Source organism: Globicephala melas, chromosome 17, assembly GCF_963455315.2.
Source record: "Globicephala melas chromosome 17, mGloMel1.2, whole genome shotgun sequence".
In the NCBI taxonomy this organism is placed as follows: Eukaryota; Metazoa; Chordata; class Mammalia; order Artiodactyla; family Delphinidae; genus Globicephala; species Globicephala melas.
In genome coordinates, this window is record NC_083330.1 from 37013840 (window position 1) to 37031643 (window position 17804).

Consider the following 17804-nt stretch of genomic DNA (forward strand, 5'->3'; position numbering starts at 1 on the left):
GGTATTCCATCTCAGTTCTCTACACATTTCAAGATCATGATACAGTAATTAACGTAGTGTCCATTTAATGTGAAAATTCTCTATCTACGAGGCGTTTCCAGTCACAGTGTCAGCTCATTTGATTCTTACCTGAGCAAAGACTATTGTAAGAAAGGCTTTTTGTGAAAGCCATTAATCACTGTCATTTACTACATAATTTAAAAGGTAAAACTTTTAGTGGAAGACAAATATTAAACAATGATACTGAAATCATCATTCAAAAATGGCACTAGTTTTGCCATGTACAGTCACTGACTGACCATACAAAAATTACATAAATAAATGAGATTTAGTAACAAGTGAACACTGAACACATACAACGCCTCTATTCATTGGGAAACTTTATTTGCAATCTAAATTAGCTTACTAACAGCTTGAATACTAAAAGAAAAACACTGTGATACTCAGTTTATTTGCTATTTGTACTTTGTTTTTTACCATCAATACTGAAATATCTTCTTAAAATAATTCTAGTTGCTTTATTCCCTCCTCACATTTTGGATCATATCTGGGAAAATGTCTACATAGAACTCCATGTAAGGAAGACAGTGTCGGTGATAGACCATCTATCATCATTAGTATGAGTTGAGGCTTCTGGTACTTTCTAACTCTGACGCATTAAGTGAGAAAAAAAAATCCTTGAGAAAATTCTCGCATTAGTTAATATCCTAATTAATTAACTAATTAATATATTTTCTATTTCGTTTTTTTCTCTGTCTTTACAAAATCTTACATATTATTATTATTACTTACATAATATTACTATATTATTCTATAGTATATACATGAAAATCTAAACACTGCAGTGCATTATCCTTAAAAAGAGTAAACAAAAGTATACCCTTGCTATTTTAATTTTAGTATATTTTGTTTGATCATGATTACTGTATTTGCAAAGTTTACCCAGGATAACTCATGTCCATGCAACACTCTACTTTATAAACTGCTCTAACACTTTTTATGGATCTCACAAGCATCCTGTGAGAAGGGTAGATCTTGTGCCTGCTTATATTTTCAAGAGGAAGTGAAACAGGAAAGAGAACTCTATACGGGAACATAATGCATAACACAGAATCCTCAGAACAATTTAGTATAAGAAGAAGGCTGAGACTTTACAATTATATTACTTTCTCTGTCTTATTCTTTCTTGGCTCTTACATATATGAATGGAACTAAATCAAAGGAAAGATATGCAATGTTTATAGAACAGAATACTTTAGATTTTTAGGGTGTCTATTCTCAAAAATTGATCATTAGATATAATTCAATTTCAATAAAAATCTTAGCTGATGCTTTATTTTATTTTTCTGTCATCAGTGATGATAGAAATCAGAACAGTGGTTGCATATGGGGGGTGTGGGTAAGGACTGACTAGAACTATCTGAGAAGATGGAAATGTTCTATATTTTGATTGGCATATGTGGTTACATGGATATATACACTTGTCAAAATTCTAAGAATTGTTTATTTAAGAGTTGGATGTGGATTGATCCCCAATATGGTTATTCTTTATTTATGTGGTTTAGCACATCCCATCTGATCAAACTTCAATCTGGTAAGTCAGTCCTTCTGTTTAAACACATAAGTAATATAACAACCCACACTATTTACTCATGCTGCATCCTATAAGTGAAGGAAGATATATACAAAAGAAATCAAATATAATAAACCTTCTCCTAAGAAATAATATAGTCAGAAATACTGTTTTTTAATTTGTATTATCCATCAGTTAGGTGAGTTAAATCTTTCATAAGATTCTTTTGATTGCATTTTTTGTTGTAATAGTTGTTTGGTTTTGTTTGTGTATTTTGATTTCCTCTTTTATGAATTGCCTGCTCATATTTTTTGCCCATTTTACTATTGGATTTCCAGATTATTTTATTTATAGTAGGGCTTTATTTTTCTACATGTAAATTTTTAATTGGTTACATATTTTAAATATTTTTCACTTTGCTTTCATCTCCTTTGTTTTGCAGAAACATCTTTTCCCTTATGGAGTGTACCTTATGTATCATATTTATAAAACAGGTATATACTCTATTATTATCAATTACTTCTACTTATTTTCTGACTTGTATTGTAACTTCTTTGTTTATCTGTCAGTTATTTAGAAGAGGTTTTATTATTATTATTATTATTTTAATTTCCAAAAGAATGGGAACAGGTGGCAAAAGGAAGGAACATGTAAGAAGAGAGGGTAGCAGGTGGGGAAGGGGAAGTTAACTTTTTGGCTTCCAATTGATTTCTAATTTACTACACTTTGTTCAAAGTTGTGGTTGCAGGATATTGATTCTTTAAAATTGAGGGGACTTGGTTTGTGACGTAGTATGGAGATAATTTTTTGTAAATACTCCATGCATCCTTGAAAAGATTGGGTAGGAAATCCTGTACCTAGAGCATAGTCTAAAACAGGGAAGCTTCCTGTTATCTTCCTTTGCTGTTGACTGGACTTTCCTCTAGTTCACTATTTTACTAAGTTAAAATTTTAATAGAGAATTTTGAGGTTATCACATTATTGCCACTAAGAGTCAAAAGAATTGAAAGGTTTTATAAGGATAAAAATAAATAATTAAACAGATGTTAATATTAAAAATACTGATTATACACAAGCACCTTGCCTTAAGAATAACAATAAAAGTATTTTTGCTTTACCAAACTAATAAAATCTAAAAGAGCTTTGAAAAATCATAAGTACAAAAAAGGTATTTCTTCAGAGGTAAACAGGGCTGCACTGATTTTTCTTCCTTAAAAATTCTGTGCAGTCCTTTGTTATTCATATTCTGTGCATCATATGTATTAGGGAAAAGTTATTTTCTTAATATCACACATAATTGCTTTTTTTCTTCATCTGAATTCACAAGAATGTATCAAAGGGAATTCATTGCTTACCAATTTGCTTTCTGTACTGATCAACAGGAAGTTTTATAGTGGAGGCATCTTTTCTTCCCATCTTTGATCTCCAAAGTGCCTGCTGCAAAGAAAGAAAATAATTATGATGAAGTCCTAAAAAATCAAAAGAACTATCTACAAACTTCAGAAATAATTTATTTCACAAAATCCATTTTTAAAGCAACAGGTAAAAATGCATTTGACTTATTCCCATTAGATATTGGTAAAGAATATAAAATTCGAGAGATCTTCAAGATGGCAGAGGAGTAAGACGTGGAGATCACCTTCCTCCCGACAAATACATCAGAAATACATCTACATGTGGAACAACTCCTACAGGACACCTACTGAATGCCGGCAGAAGACCTCAGACTTCCCAAAAGGCAAGAAACTCCCCACGTACCTAGATAAGGCAAAAGAAAAAAGTAAAAACAGAGACAAAAGGATAGGGATGGGACCTGCACCAGTGGGAGGGAGCTGTGAAGGAGGAAAGGTTTCCACACACTAGGAAGGCCCTTCGTGGGTGGAGACTGCAGGTGGCAGAGGGGGGAAGCTTCGGAGCCATGGAGGACAGCACAGCAACATGGGTGCAGAGGACAAAGCAGAGAGATTACCACACAGAGGATCATTGCCGATCAGCACTCACCAGCCCCAGAGACTTGTCTGCTCACCCACAGGGGCAGGTGGCGGCTGGGAGCTGACGCTTGGGCTTCAGAGGTCAGATCCCAGGGAGAGGACTGGGGTTGGCTGCATGAATACAGCCTGAAAGGGGCTAATGCACCACAGCTAGCCAGGAGGGAGTCCAGGAAAAAGTCTGGAACTGCCTAAGAGGCAAGAGACCAATGTTTTGGCGTGAGCAAGGAGAGGGGAATCAGAGCACAGCCTAAATGAGATCCAGAGATGGGCACAAGCCGTGGCTATCAGCACAGTCACCAGAGTCGGGCATGAGATGCTAAGGCTGCTGCTACAGCCACCAAGAAGTCTGTGTGCAAGCAGAGGTCACTATCCACCCCTCCTCTTCTGGTAGCCTGTGCAGCCCACCACTGCCAGGGTCCCATGATCCAGGGACAACTTCCCTGGGAGAACACACAGTGAACCTCAGGCTGTTGCAATGTCACATTGGCCTCTGCCCCACATTACATACCCCTCCCTCTCCCTGGCCTGAATGAGCCAGAGCCCCCAAATAAGCTGCTACTTTAAGCCCGTCCTGTCTAAGGGAACAACAGATGCCCTCAGGTGACCTACACAGAGAGGCAGGGCCAAATCCAAAGCTGAAGCCAGGAGCTGTGTGAACAAAGAAGAGAAAGGGAAATTTCTCCCAGCAGCCTCAGGAGCAGCTGATTAAAACTCCACAATCAACTTGATGTACCCTGCATCTCTGGAATACCTGAATAGAGAACGAATCATCCCAAAATTGAGGTGGTAAACTTCGGGAGCAACTGTAGACTTGGGATTTGATTTCTGCATCTAATTTGTTTCTGATTTTATGTTTATCTTAGTTTAGCATTTTATGTTTATCTTAGTTTAGTATTTAGAGTTTATTGTCATTGGTAGATTTGTTTATTGATTTGGTTGCTCGCTTCCTATTTCTTTATATATATATATATTTTTTCCCCTTTTTCTCTTTTGGTCAGTGTGTATGTGTATGCTTCTTTGTGTGATTTTGTCTGTATAGCTTGGCTTTTAACATTATCCTAGGGTTCTGCCTGTCTGGATCTTTTTGATTGTTTTCTTTGGTTTTTGTATAATGTTTAGTGCTTATTATCATTGGTGGATTTGTTTTTGGGTTTGGTTGCTCTCTTCTTTCTTTCTTTCTTTTTATTACTTTTAATTTTTATTTTACTTTTAATAATTTTTAAAATTTATTTTATTTTATTCAGTTTTCTTTCTTTTTTACTCCCTTTTCTTCAGAGCTCTGTGGCTGACAAGGTCTTGGTGCTCCGGCTGGGTGTCAGGCCTGTGTCTCTGAGGTGGGAGTGCTGAGATCAGGACATTGGTCCACCAGAGACCTCCCAGTTCCACATAAAATCAAATGGCAAAAGCTCTCCCCGAGATCTCCGTCTCAATGCTAAGACCCAGCTCCACTCAACAAACAGCAAGCTGGACATGCTATGCCAAACAATCAGCAAGACAGGAACAAAATCATACCCATTAGCAGAGAGGTTTAGTAAAATCATAATAAGGTCAAAGTCACCTCTGAACACACCACTGGACATGGTACTGCCCACCAGAAAGACAAGATCCAGCCTCAACCACCAAACATAGGCACCAGTCCCCTCCACCAGGAAGCCTACACAACCCACTGAACCAACCTTAGCCACTGCAGGCAGACACTAAAAACAATGGAAACAACGAATGTGCACCTGCGAAAAGGAGACCCCAAACACAGTAAGTGAAGCAAAATGAGAAGACAGAGAAACACACAACAGATGAAGGAGCAAGTTAAAAACCAACCAGAGCAAACAAATGAAGAGGAAACAGGCAGTCTACCTGAAAAAGAATTCAGAGTAATGATAGTAAAGAGGATCCAAAATTTTGGAAATAGAATGGAGAAAATACAAGAAACGTTTAACAAGTACCTAGAAGAACTAAAGAGCAAACAAATAATGATGAACTACACAATGAATGAAATTAAAAATTCTCTAGAAGGAATCAATAGTAGAATAACTGAGGCAGAAGAACGGATAAGTGACCTGAAAAATAAAATAGTGGAAATAACTACCGCAGAGCAGAATAAAGAAAAAAGAATGAAAAGAATTGAGGTCAATCTCAGAGACCTCTGGGACAACATTAAATGCACCAACATTTGAATTATAGAGATCTCAGAATAAGAAGAGAAAAAGAAAGGGACTGAGAAAATATTTGAAAAGATTATAGTTGAAAACTTTCCTAATATGGGAAAGGAAATAGTCAATAAGGTGCACTTCGCACAGAGAGTCCCATACAGGATAAATCAAAGGAGAAAAGGGCCAAGACAAATATTAATCAAACTATCAAAAATTAAATACAAAGAAAAAATATTAAAACCAGCAAGGAAAAACAACAAATAGCATACAAGGGAATCCACATAAGGTTAACAGCTGATATTTCAGCAGAAACTCTGCAAAGCAGAAGGGTGTGGCAGGACATATTTAAAGTGATGAGAGGGAAAAACCTACAACCAAGATTACTCTATCCAGCAAGGATCTCATTCAGATTTGATGGAGAAATTAAAAACTATACAGACAAGCAAAAGCTAAGAGAATTCAGCACAACCAAACCAGCATTACAACAAATGCTAAACGAGCTTCTCTAGGCAGGAAACATAAGAGAAGGAAAAGACCTATAATAACAAACCCAAAACAATTAAGAAAATGGTAATGGGAACATACATATCGATAATTACCTTAAAAGTAAATGGATTAAATGCTCCAAACAAAAGACATAGACTGGCTGAATGGATACAAAAACAAATACGCATATATATGCTGTCTACAAGAGACCCACTTCACACCTAGGGACACACACAAACTGAAAGTGAGGGGATGGAAAAAGATATTCCATGCAAATGGAAATCAAAAGAATCTAGAGTAGCAATTCTCATATCAAACAAAATAGACTTTAAAATAAGGGCTATTACAAGATAAAAAGAAGGACACTACATAATGATCAAGGGATCAATCCAAGAAGATATAACAATTGTAAATATTTATGCACCCAACATAGGAGCACCTCAATACATAAGGCAAATGCTAACAGCCAAAAAAGGGGAAATCGACAGTAACACATTCACAGTAGGGGACTTTAACACCCCTCTTTCACCAATGGACAGATCATCCAAAATGAAAATAAATAAGGAAACACAAGCTTTAAATGATACATTAAACAAGATGGACTTAATTGATATTTATAGGACATTCCAGCCAAAAACAACAGAATACAATTTCTTCTCAAGTGCTCATGGAACATTCTCCAGGATAGGTCATATCTTCATTCACAAATCAAGCCTTCATTCACAAATCAAGAAAACTGAAATCATATCAAGTATCTTTTCTGATGACAACACTGTGAGACTAGATATCAATTACGGAAAAAAATCTGTAAAAAATACAAACACATGGAGGCTAAACAATACACCATTCAATAACGAAGAGATCACTGAAGAAAACAAACAGGAAATCAAAAAATACCTAGAAACAAATGACAATGAAAAAATGATGACCTAAATCCTATGGGATGCAGCAAAAGCAATTTTAAGAGGGAAGTTTATAGCAATATAATCTTACCTGAAGAAACAAGAAACATCTCAAATAAACAACCTAACCTTATACCTAAAGCAATTAGAGAAAGAAGAAAAAAATAACTCCAAAGTTAGCAGAAAGGAAGAAATAATAAAGATCATACCAGAAATAAAAGAAGAAGAAATGAAGGAAACCATAGCAAAGCTCAGTAAAACTAAAAGCTATTTTTTTGAGAAGATAAACAAAATTGATAAGCCATTAGCCAGACTAATCAAGAAAAAAAGGGAGAAGACTCAAATGAATAGAATTAGAAATGAAAAAGGAGACGTAACAATTGACACTGCAGAAATAAAAAAGATCATGAGAGATTACTATAAGCAACTATATCACAATGAAATGGACAACCTGGAAGAAATGGAGAAATTCTTAGAAAAGTACAACATTCTGAGACTGTAGCAGGAAAAAAATAGAAAATATAAACAGACCAATCACAAGCAATGAAATTGAGACTGTGATTAAAAATCTTTCAGCAAACAAAAGCCCAGGATGAGATGCCTTCACAGGCGAATTCTACCTATCATTTAGAGAAGAGGTAACACCTATCCTTCTCAAAGTCTTCCAAAATATTGCAGAGGGAGGAACACTCCCAAACTCATTCTATGAGGCCACCATCACCCTGATACCAAAACCCGACAAAGCAGTCACAAAAAAAGAAATCTACAGGCCAGTATCACTGAAGAACATAGATGCAAAAATCCTCAACAAAATACTAGCAAACAGAATCCAACAGCACATTAAAAGGCTCATACACCATGATCAAGTGGGGTTTATCCCAGGAATGCAAGGATTTTTCAATACACACAAATCAATGTGATAAACCATATTAACAAATTGAAGGAGAAAAACCATATGATCATTTCTATAGATGCAGAAAAAGCTTTCTACAAAATTCAACACCCATTTATGATAAAAACCCTCCAGAAAGTAAGCATAGAGGGAACCTACCTCAATATAATAAAGGCCACATATGACAAACCAACAGCCAACATCATTCTCAATGCTGAAAAACTGAAACCATTTCCTCTAAGATCTGGAACAAGACAAGGTTGTCCACTCTCACTACTATTATTCAACATAGTTTTGGAAGTTTTAGCCACAGCAATCAGAGAAGAAAAAGAAATAAAAGGAATCCAAATCAGAAAAGAAGAAGTAAAGCTGTCACTGTTTGCAGATGACATGATACTATGCATAGAGAATCCTAAAGACACTCTCAGAAAACTATTAGAGCTAATCAATGAATTTGGTAAAGTAGCAGGATACAAAATTAATGCACAAAAATCTCTTGCTTCCTATACACTAATGATGAAAAATCTGAATGAGAAATTAAAGAAACACTCCCATTTACCACTGCAACAAAGAGAATAAATTACCTAGGTGTAAACCCACCTGAGGAGACAAAAGACCTGTATGCAGAAATTATAAGAGACTGATGAAAGAAATTAAAGATCATAAAAACAGATGGAGAGATATACCATGTTTTTTTGATTGGAGGAATCAACATCGTGAAAATGACTATACTATCCAAAGCAATCTACAGATTCAATGCAATCCTTATCAAACTATCACTGGCATTTTTCACAGAACTAGAACAAAAAAATTCACAATTTGTATGGAAACACTGAAGACCCTGAAGAGCCAAAGCAACCCTGAGATAGAAATACAGAGCTGGAGGAATCAGGGTCCCTGACGTCAGACTATACTACAAAGCTACAGTAATCAAGACAGTATGGTACTGGCACAAAAACAGAAATATAGATCAATGGAACAGGATAGGAAGCCCAGAGATAAACCCACACACTGATGGTCAACTAATCTATGACAAAGGAGGCAAGGATATACTGTGGAGAAAGGCAGCCTCTTCAGTAAGTGGTGCTGGGAAAACTGAACAGCTACATATAAAAGAATGAAATTAGAACATTCCCTAACACAAAAATAAACTCAAAATGGATTAAAGATCTAAATGTAAGGCCAGACACTATAAAACCCTTAGAGGAAAACATAGGCAGAACACTCTATGACATAAATCACAGCAAGATCCTTTTTGACCCACCTCCTAGAGAAATGGAAATAAAAACAAAAATAAACAAATGGGACCTACTGAAACTTAAAACATTTTGCATAGCAAAGAAAACCATAAACAAGATGAAAAGACAACACTCAGAATGGGAGAAAATTTTTGCAAATGAAGCAACTGACAAAGGATTAATCTTCAAAATTTACAAGCAGCTCATGCTGCTCAATACCAAATAAACAAACAACCCAATTCAAAAATGGGCAGAAGACCTAAACAGACAATTCTCCAAAGAAGATATACAGATTGCCAACAAACACATGAAAGGATGCTCAACATCACTAATCATTGGAGAAATGCAAATCAAAACTACAATGAGGTATCACCTCACACCCGTCAGAATGGCCATCATCCAAAAATCGACCAACAATAAATGCTGGAGAGGGTGTGGAGAAAGGAGAACCCTCTTGCACTCTTGGTGGGAATGTAAATTGATAGAGCCACTATGGAGAACAGTATGGAGGTTCCTTAAAAAACTAAAGACAGAGCTACCATATGACCCAGCAATCCCACTACTGGGCATATACCCTGAGAAAACCATAATTCTAAAAGAGTCATATATTACAATGTTCACTGCAGCTCTATTTACAATAGCCAGGACATGGAAGCAACATAAGTGTCCATCAACCGATGAATGTATAAAGAAGATATGGCATATATACACACACACACACACACACACACACACACACACACACACACACACACAATGGAATATTACTCAGCCATAAAAAGAAATGAAATTGAGTTATTTGTAGTGAGGTGGATGGACCTAGCATCTGTCATCCAGAATGAAGTAAGTCAGAAAGAGAAAAACAAATAGCATATGCCAGCACTTATATATGGAATCAAAAAAAAAAAGAAGTTCTGAAGAACCTAAGCGTATGACAGGAATAAAGATGCAGACATAGATAATGGACATGAGGACAAGGAAAGGGGGTAGGGTAAGCTGGGACAAAGTGAGAGAGTGGCATGGACATATATACACTACCAAATGTAAAATAGCTAGTGGGAAGCTGCCACATAGCACAGGGAGATCAGCTCAGTGCTTTGTGACCACCTAGAGGGGTGGGATAGGGAGGGTGGGAGGCAGGGAGATGCAAGAGGGAAGAGATATGGGAACATATGTATATGTATAACTAATACACTTTGTTATAAAGCAGAAACTAACACAACATTGTAAAACAATTATACTCCAATAAAGATGTAAAGAAAAAGAAAATATAAAATTCTTTCAAATAAATTGTCAAGGATACAATTGTTGGTGCAAATAAATACAATTAAATTTCCCAATTATTCATTCTTGGTAACATTCATTTTATCAAGTACTATTAATGCTCAATGAAACCACACTGTTACAGAGCTGGAGATCAGGGTATTTAAGGTGAGGGTTTCAGCCATTTTGATGAGTCACTCTGTTTTCCTGGGTCTCTCCCATGTATACATGTTATTAAAGTTCTGTTTGATTTTCTCCTGTTAATCTGTCTCACGTCAATTTAATTCTTAGACCAGCCAGAAGAACCTAGAAGTGTAGAAGAAAATTTCTTCCCCCCTGTACACTACATTATATGCACTGTTTGTTTTAATCCACAACATATCTTTCAAATCCTATTCTTTTTACTGAATTTAGATATTGTAGCAGAGACTGCAACCTACTAACCAAAATCCATATTGTCCTTTTCCTGGCACTATTTTTCCTAGCCTGAAATCAAACATTTAATTGAATTCTTATCAACAGAATATGAATTGAAGTCACGTGTGCCACTTCCAGACCTGAACACTAAAAATCTCCCGTGTTGAATCCTGTGTTCTTTTTCCCCTTCCAATTGGCTAGAATGGAAATAATCTCCAGAGAAACCATAAGGGTATTTTTGTAAGAACACAGAATCTTGATCTTCCTGGGATGGAGGAGGGTATTCTGTAACTCATTTACTATTGTCGACCGAAAAAACTGCACAACCTAGAAGTTGAGAGTTATGTTTTATTCAGTAAACATTCTTAGGACTTCAAGCCTGGGAGGAGGCATCTCAGATGACTCTGAGAGACTGCTCAAAGAGGCAAGGGGGGAAGTCAGGATATACAGGAGTTTCTGCAACAAAGACCAGGTAGTTGGAACATCAAAAGATTACTATTAATTAAAGAAAACCAGATAGCTCAGATTAAGGAATTTAGCTCTTTTCTATGTATAGGAAGATGCAAGAGTCTGGGTTCACTGAAATCATTCCTTTGATATGCCCTTCAGCTACCTGGGGCCAGTATCCTGTGTTTTCTCATCCTGAGTTTCCTCTGGTGTACTATCACAGGTGGCTACAGTGGCTGACTGCTAGATGAGCTTGGCAGTGGGCAGCCTGTTTGTCTCCACCCTGAGTTCCCTCAGGGCTCACCATCCAGTGGCTGTAATGTGATGGCTTGATGGCTGCCACATCCTTTGTTTCCTGACACGGCAGGCAATATTTTAGTTCAAACTATCATTGGACTTTACTGAAAAAGAAATGAAATTCTATTGTGATTGAATCATGTATGTTGGTGGGGACTATTACAGACTTAAGTGTTCCCCAGAGGGTGCCTGGAAGCATTCCTCAATACTTCGAGGAAGGAGCTACAGGATAAAGATGAAGTCAGGCAAGATCTGGCCAGTTCACAAGCAAAACTATGAGGGAATAGAGAGCCCAGTAATTTGGGAACAAGATTGGAAATGCCAACTTCTAAACGCCAAAAAGCAGTAAATAAAAGTTAAAGAGAAGCATTAAATCTATAGATTGCTTTGGGTAGTACAGTCATTTTCACAATTTTGATTTTTCCAGTCCAAGAACATCTGTTTGTGTCGTCTTTGATCCACCTGTTTGTGTCGTCTTTGATTTCTTTCATCAGTATCTTATAGTTTTCTGCATACAGGTCTTTTGCCTCCTTAGGTAGGTTTATTCCTAGATATTTTATTATTTTTGTTGCAGTAGTGAATGGGATTGTTTCCTTAATTTCTCTTTCTGACCTTTCATTGTTAGTGTATGGGAATGCAAGAGATTTCTGTGTATTAATTTTGTATCCTGCAACTTTACTAAATTCATTGATTAGCTCTTGTAGTTTTCTGGTAGCATCTTTAGGATTTTCTACATATAGTATCATGTCATCTGCAAACAGTGACAATTTTACTCTTCTTTGACAATTTGGATTCCTTTTATTTCTTTTTCTTCTCTGATCACCATGGCTAGGACTTCCAAATCTTTCTTGAATAATAGTAGTGAGAGTGGGCACCCTTGCCTTGTTCCTGATTTTAGAGGAAATGCCTTCAGTTTTCCACCATTGAGAATAATGTTTGCTGTGGGTTTGTCATATATGGCCTTTTTTTATGTTGAGGTAGGTTCCCTCTATGCCCACTTTCAATAAAAAATATAATTTAAAAAAATGCAATGGGGTACCACCTCACACCAGTCAGAATGGCCATCATTAAAAAGTCTACAAATAACAGATGCTGGAGAAGATGTGGAGAAAAAGGAAACCTCCTATATGTTGGTGGGAGTGTAAGTTGGTACAGCCACTTTGCAAAACAGTATGGAGCTTCCTCAGAAAACTAAAAATAGAATTACCATATGATCCAGCAATCCTACTCCTGGGCATATACCCAGACAAAACTATAATTCAAAAAGATACATGCACCCCTATGTTCATAGCAACACTATTCACAATAGTCAAGACATGTTAACAACCTAAATGTCCATTGATAGATGAACAGATAAAGAAGATGATGAGATATCTAACTATCTATCTATCTATCTATCTATCTATGTATCTATCTATACACACACACAAAGTGGAACATTACCCACCCATAAAAAAAGAATGAAATAATACCATTTGCAGCTAGAGATAATCACATTAAGGGAAGTCAGAAAGAGAAAGACAAATACCATATGATATCACTTACATGTTGAATTTAGAATATGACACAAATGAACCTATCTACGAAACAGAAACAGACTCAGAGGGGGTTGGGGGAGGGATGGAGTGGGAGGCTGGGGTTAGCAGATGTAAACTATTATATATAGAATGGCTAAAACAACAAGGTCCTACTGTAGAGTACAGAGAACTATATTCAATATCCTATGATAAACCATAATGGAAAAAATATTTTAAAAAATGAATGTATATATATGTATAACAGAATCACTTTGCTGTACAGCAGAAATTAACACAGCATTGTAAATCAACTATACTTCAATAAAACTTTAAAAAAATTTTTGAAGACAGTTAAACAGATTTTGAAAAACAAATGCTCATTAAGACATCTCAGTTAAAAAAGAGAGAGAGAGGGGGGCAAAGAGCAGATCAAGGGTGTTCCTTTCTCACCTGAACGTAATGTTCCAGATCACCTAGAGGCAGCCACTATAGAAAGAGACGCGTGGGAGATCTGATGTTTATAAAGAAAGCAGACTTGAGAACCATGTCTAAGAAAGAAATCGCAGTGTGATTACTGGCACATGGAACTAACTAGAAATGGTAAAAATGTTACTAAAATATGAGGGAACTATATTTACAGGGAAACCAGAAATTTTGTTTAAAAAATTCTGTGAATGAAAACCAATCCCTGGGCCTCTAAACTTAAACCAGCAGAGTGCTGCCCCCAAAGAAGGCAAACTTTGTGGATTTGTAACGCTCACTTCATATGAGACTAGGAAGGAGAACCATCCAGAAGGTAGAGCCATGACAAGGGAATTTCTCTAAAAAAGACCATAACTAGGGTCTAAGCAAGAAACTTCTACTGTCAGTATAATGGGCCTTCTCAGCGGTATCCTGCACAGCATGGATCAATGATCCCTGTGTGTTTCCCATTCTTCCCTTTCTAAATGGGAGTGATTATTGGAGCTATGAAGCAGTTATCCTTTGCTTTGCTGTTATTTATTAGGGGCCTGGTGAGGCTGGGAAACAGTAGGTAAACTTCATAGTCTGTAAACCTCAAGTAACCAGACAGTGCATTGGCTTGAGATCCTTGACTTTGTGCGGGATTCAGTAAGTGGGGAACTTTAGGATCTCCCTACTGGGGAGGCAGGAAAAAGGATGTGCATGGCTATATCATGACCAGAAAGGTGGAATGTAGGAAAAGCTGCTTCCTAAATTACATGCTCTCTTTTTTTTTTTCCTGGTCACACTCAATTACATGTTCCAGCCTCCTTTGCTGTTAGTTGTGGGAATGTGACTGAGTTTCAATTAATGAAATATGAATAAATTAATGTCTGCTACTTCTATAACTAAACTATAAAAACTTTTCATATGTACTCATTCATCTGGCTGAAATGGAGATGACCTCCAGAATGACCCTGTTAATAATGTGATGAAGATGGCAGAGCCCATGACATCCTGGATCCTGAATGACTGCATGGAGAACAGCTAGCTATTCAACCAACTTATTTTCCCTTTCATACTGCTATAAGCACAAGAAGTAAACTTGTAGCATTTGAGCCTCTATACATTTTGCATCTATTTGCCACAGTAGGTAGTATCACCCTAACTAAAACAAATAGATGTATAGATGTCTCCATATAAACTGATGCAATTATCTAACTGTAAATGAGCATTATTAACAATGCCAAATGCCAAACACATTTGAAATCTGTTCAGACCAAATTGTATTGTTTATTTATATTTATGGTCACACAGATAGAGCAATGAAAACAATGACCCCACTTTATACAGTAAAAGGCATTTCCAAAGTAATAATTTCTACTTATATATAGGAAAATTATAAATTCAGCTAAAAATTTATTTTTATATTCATAATAATCTTCAGATTTAATATTATGGTAATATCTAGGAATGTACAAAGCAAGACAAAAAGTCAAATAAATTGTCTTAATCTCTCATAAACCATGTAGTTATTACATCTAAGATAACACATGCTTAAAATTTCAGAATTGAAACTAAGACATCACCTAATCCTATATTCTCACTTGTTGTAATTCAGAATATCAAAAATAATTCTGATAAAGAAGTACCATAAATAATGTCAACAGATATATTATAATTTATTCATATAGCAATTCCATTTGCATACTGTTTTGCATTTGTTAATTGTAGAGAGGAGTCAAGTTATTTTAATCTTGATTGTGTGGGACTAGAGAAGATATCACTACATTTTAGGAGAGAAGTTAGTTTAAATGAATAAATACACAAGATATTATTCTCTCTTCAATTTAGTTTTGTTTTTTTGCCTTTATGGAATAGCTTAAATGTTTAAAAAGCAAGTTACTAAGGCAACCTACCAAAACAGTCACTAACTATGTTTCCCCCAATTCCTTCCTAGTCATTTAAACAAACATCCAAACAGAGATAACACTTTAGAGGCCAGTATTTTATTCATTCATTATCTGTAGTAAGTAAAAAAGTCAGGAACTCATAGAGAATCTTTTCACCAAAGTAAACTGGACTTTATTTACTTTAAAATGTACTTTAAATACACAAAATTATATCAAAAAAAAAAAAAGCTAAAGAACCTAAAGGTTTATAAGGGCCTACACTCTATAAATGACACATTTTATGTGTATAATAACCTGTGAATATAAAAACTTTAAGAGAATTTCAACCTAGGAGATATATTAAAGAGGAACTAGTTTTAAATGTTTGTTCCTAATTATTTTGGTGATTGATAACCCTTATGCAAAATTTCAAAAATTTAAACTTTATTCTTATCTTTGAAATTATTATATTCTATTTTTTTTTTTTTTTGCGGTACGCGGGCCTCTCACTGTTGTGGCCTCTCCAGTTGTGGAGCACAGGCTCTGGACGTGCAGGCTCAGCGGCCATGGCTCACGGGCCCAGCCGCTCCGCAGCATGTGGGATCTTCCCGGACTGGGGCACGAACCCATGTCCCCTGCATCAGCAGGCAGACTCTCAACCAGTGCGCCACCAGGGAACCTTTTTTAAGCAAGGTTACATTTGAACAAATGTTGAAACAAACAAAAAAATGCCTAGAGAGCACACACATGCACAAATGACTCACATTTTATCAGTTGCCACAAACACAAGAAGGTGGAAAATATTTTACTTTCCTAATAAACACATTGGGGCTATTTTAAATGATCTAAAGAGAAACCCATTCATGTGTATGGTGCAAACTGTCAATGCCTCAGACATCTAGAACCTCTAAAATGCTCTGTCTTTTCTTTGTTCTTCAAAGCCTTGCAGTAATCATCATTCATTTCTATTGTTTGATGGTTAGATAGCAAACCCCCTAGAAATCCAGGGAGACACTAGCACATACAGCCACAATTTCTAATAAGACAGCTATTTGCATACAAGATCAGTCACAATTTAAAGTGTGTTGTGATAGATGCAGAAAGGGAATAACAGATTTATATTAGCATGTACAATACCAAGATTGTTTTCACAATTTAATTCCTTGGAGATTACATCTCATCACCTTCTTTTACAAAGAAGACGACATTCCCTGAGGAACTAACTTGCTCTGAGACCCAGCTAAACTAAAATATGGATTAATAAGATAGTTATTATTTATGAATTTTGCTGTAAGAATTATTTTAGATTAAATCATCAGAGAAGTTTTTAACATTCTTGAAACTTGATAACACATTTTTAAGGAAGAAAAAAAGTTTATTTAATACCTAAATTGCATATTAAAATAATTCATAATTAATTTTTACTCCATTAAAACTGTACACTCTTTAGGACTTTTAAAATTAAAGAGAATACTTTTGTTTTTAATATCCTTTCTTAACCTGAATTTTGCACAGCAATTTCCCATACATATTTTTAAGCATAATATGTGACCTTTAAAAAAAAACAAAGGTAGTGTTATATTTAATCACATTCCAACCAACTTATTTTATTGCTCATTTATATCTTTTTTATGAAATCCAGAAAGAACATGTAAAGAAATAAGAAACCTGAAGCCTTCACATATGTCTCTGCTTCCAGAAAAAGCATTCAATCCAGACTGTGACATTTAAATACAGATCGAAACAAAGGTTATTAAAAAAAATTCAACCCATGACCACAAAAAATTAACCATCTCAGTTTTTAAGACTACAAGATAGACTCTCACTTAAAAAAAAACAAAAAAAAAAACCCCTCTAACCTAAGTATTAAGTTATAAACAGGCAAAAAAGATGTTTGGCTATAGCTTGATCAGAATTGAGAATCAATCATGAAATACAATCTTATGCTAGAAGCTGAACTGAAGAAAGTAGTAAATGAAGAAGATAAGGGTCCCTGATCTAACATTCCAGAGTAATGTTTTAAAATTTCAAAGCTGATCATGTAATTAACATACTTAAGTCATCCAAATTATGGCCTTTTTCCTATATGACGCAAAAATCCTTGGTATAAAGAAGCATTAATGATCCAAGTTTGTCATTTGTTCCCTGCTCATGTTCCAGTGCACTATCAAATTCAGCTTTTAGGTCCATGATTTTGAAACTCTGCAATTTACTTTAAATGTCACTTCCGTACCCCTCCCCCACTCATGGAATCTATATTTTAATATTTCAAGCAAGGGTACATGATTCAGATCTCCT

The 17804-nt window shown here is 35.7% G+C and overlaps 1 protein-coding gene across 7 annotated transcripts in view; it reads right to left on the minus strand.

Moving 5' to 3' along the window:
- Positions 1-17804, minus strand: part of TRIQK (triple QxxK/R motif containing) — a 90813-nt gene that overhangs the window by 34905 nt on the left and 38104 nt on the right. For 6 of the 7 annotated variants that reach the window (XM_030862871.2, XM_030862870.2, XM_060287359.1 and 3 more), the window contains one exon: positions 2929-3010. In XM_030862871.2, coding sequence (XP_030718731.1) covers positions 2929-2989 — 61 coding nt within the window. In that variant the 5' untranslated portion in view covers positions 2990-3010. The remainder of the gene's footprint in view (positions 1-2928; positions 3011-17804) is intronic. The other variant, XM_030862873.2, reaches the window with a different exon arrangement.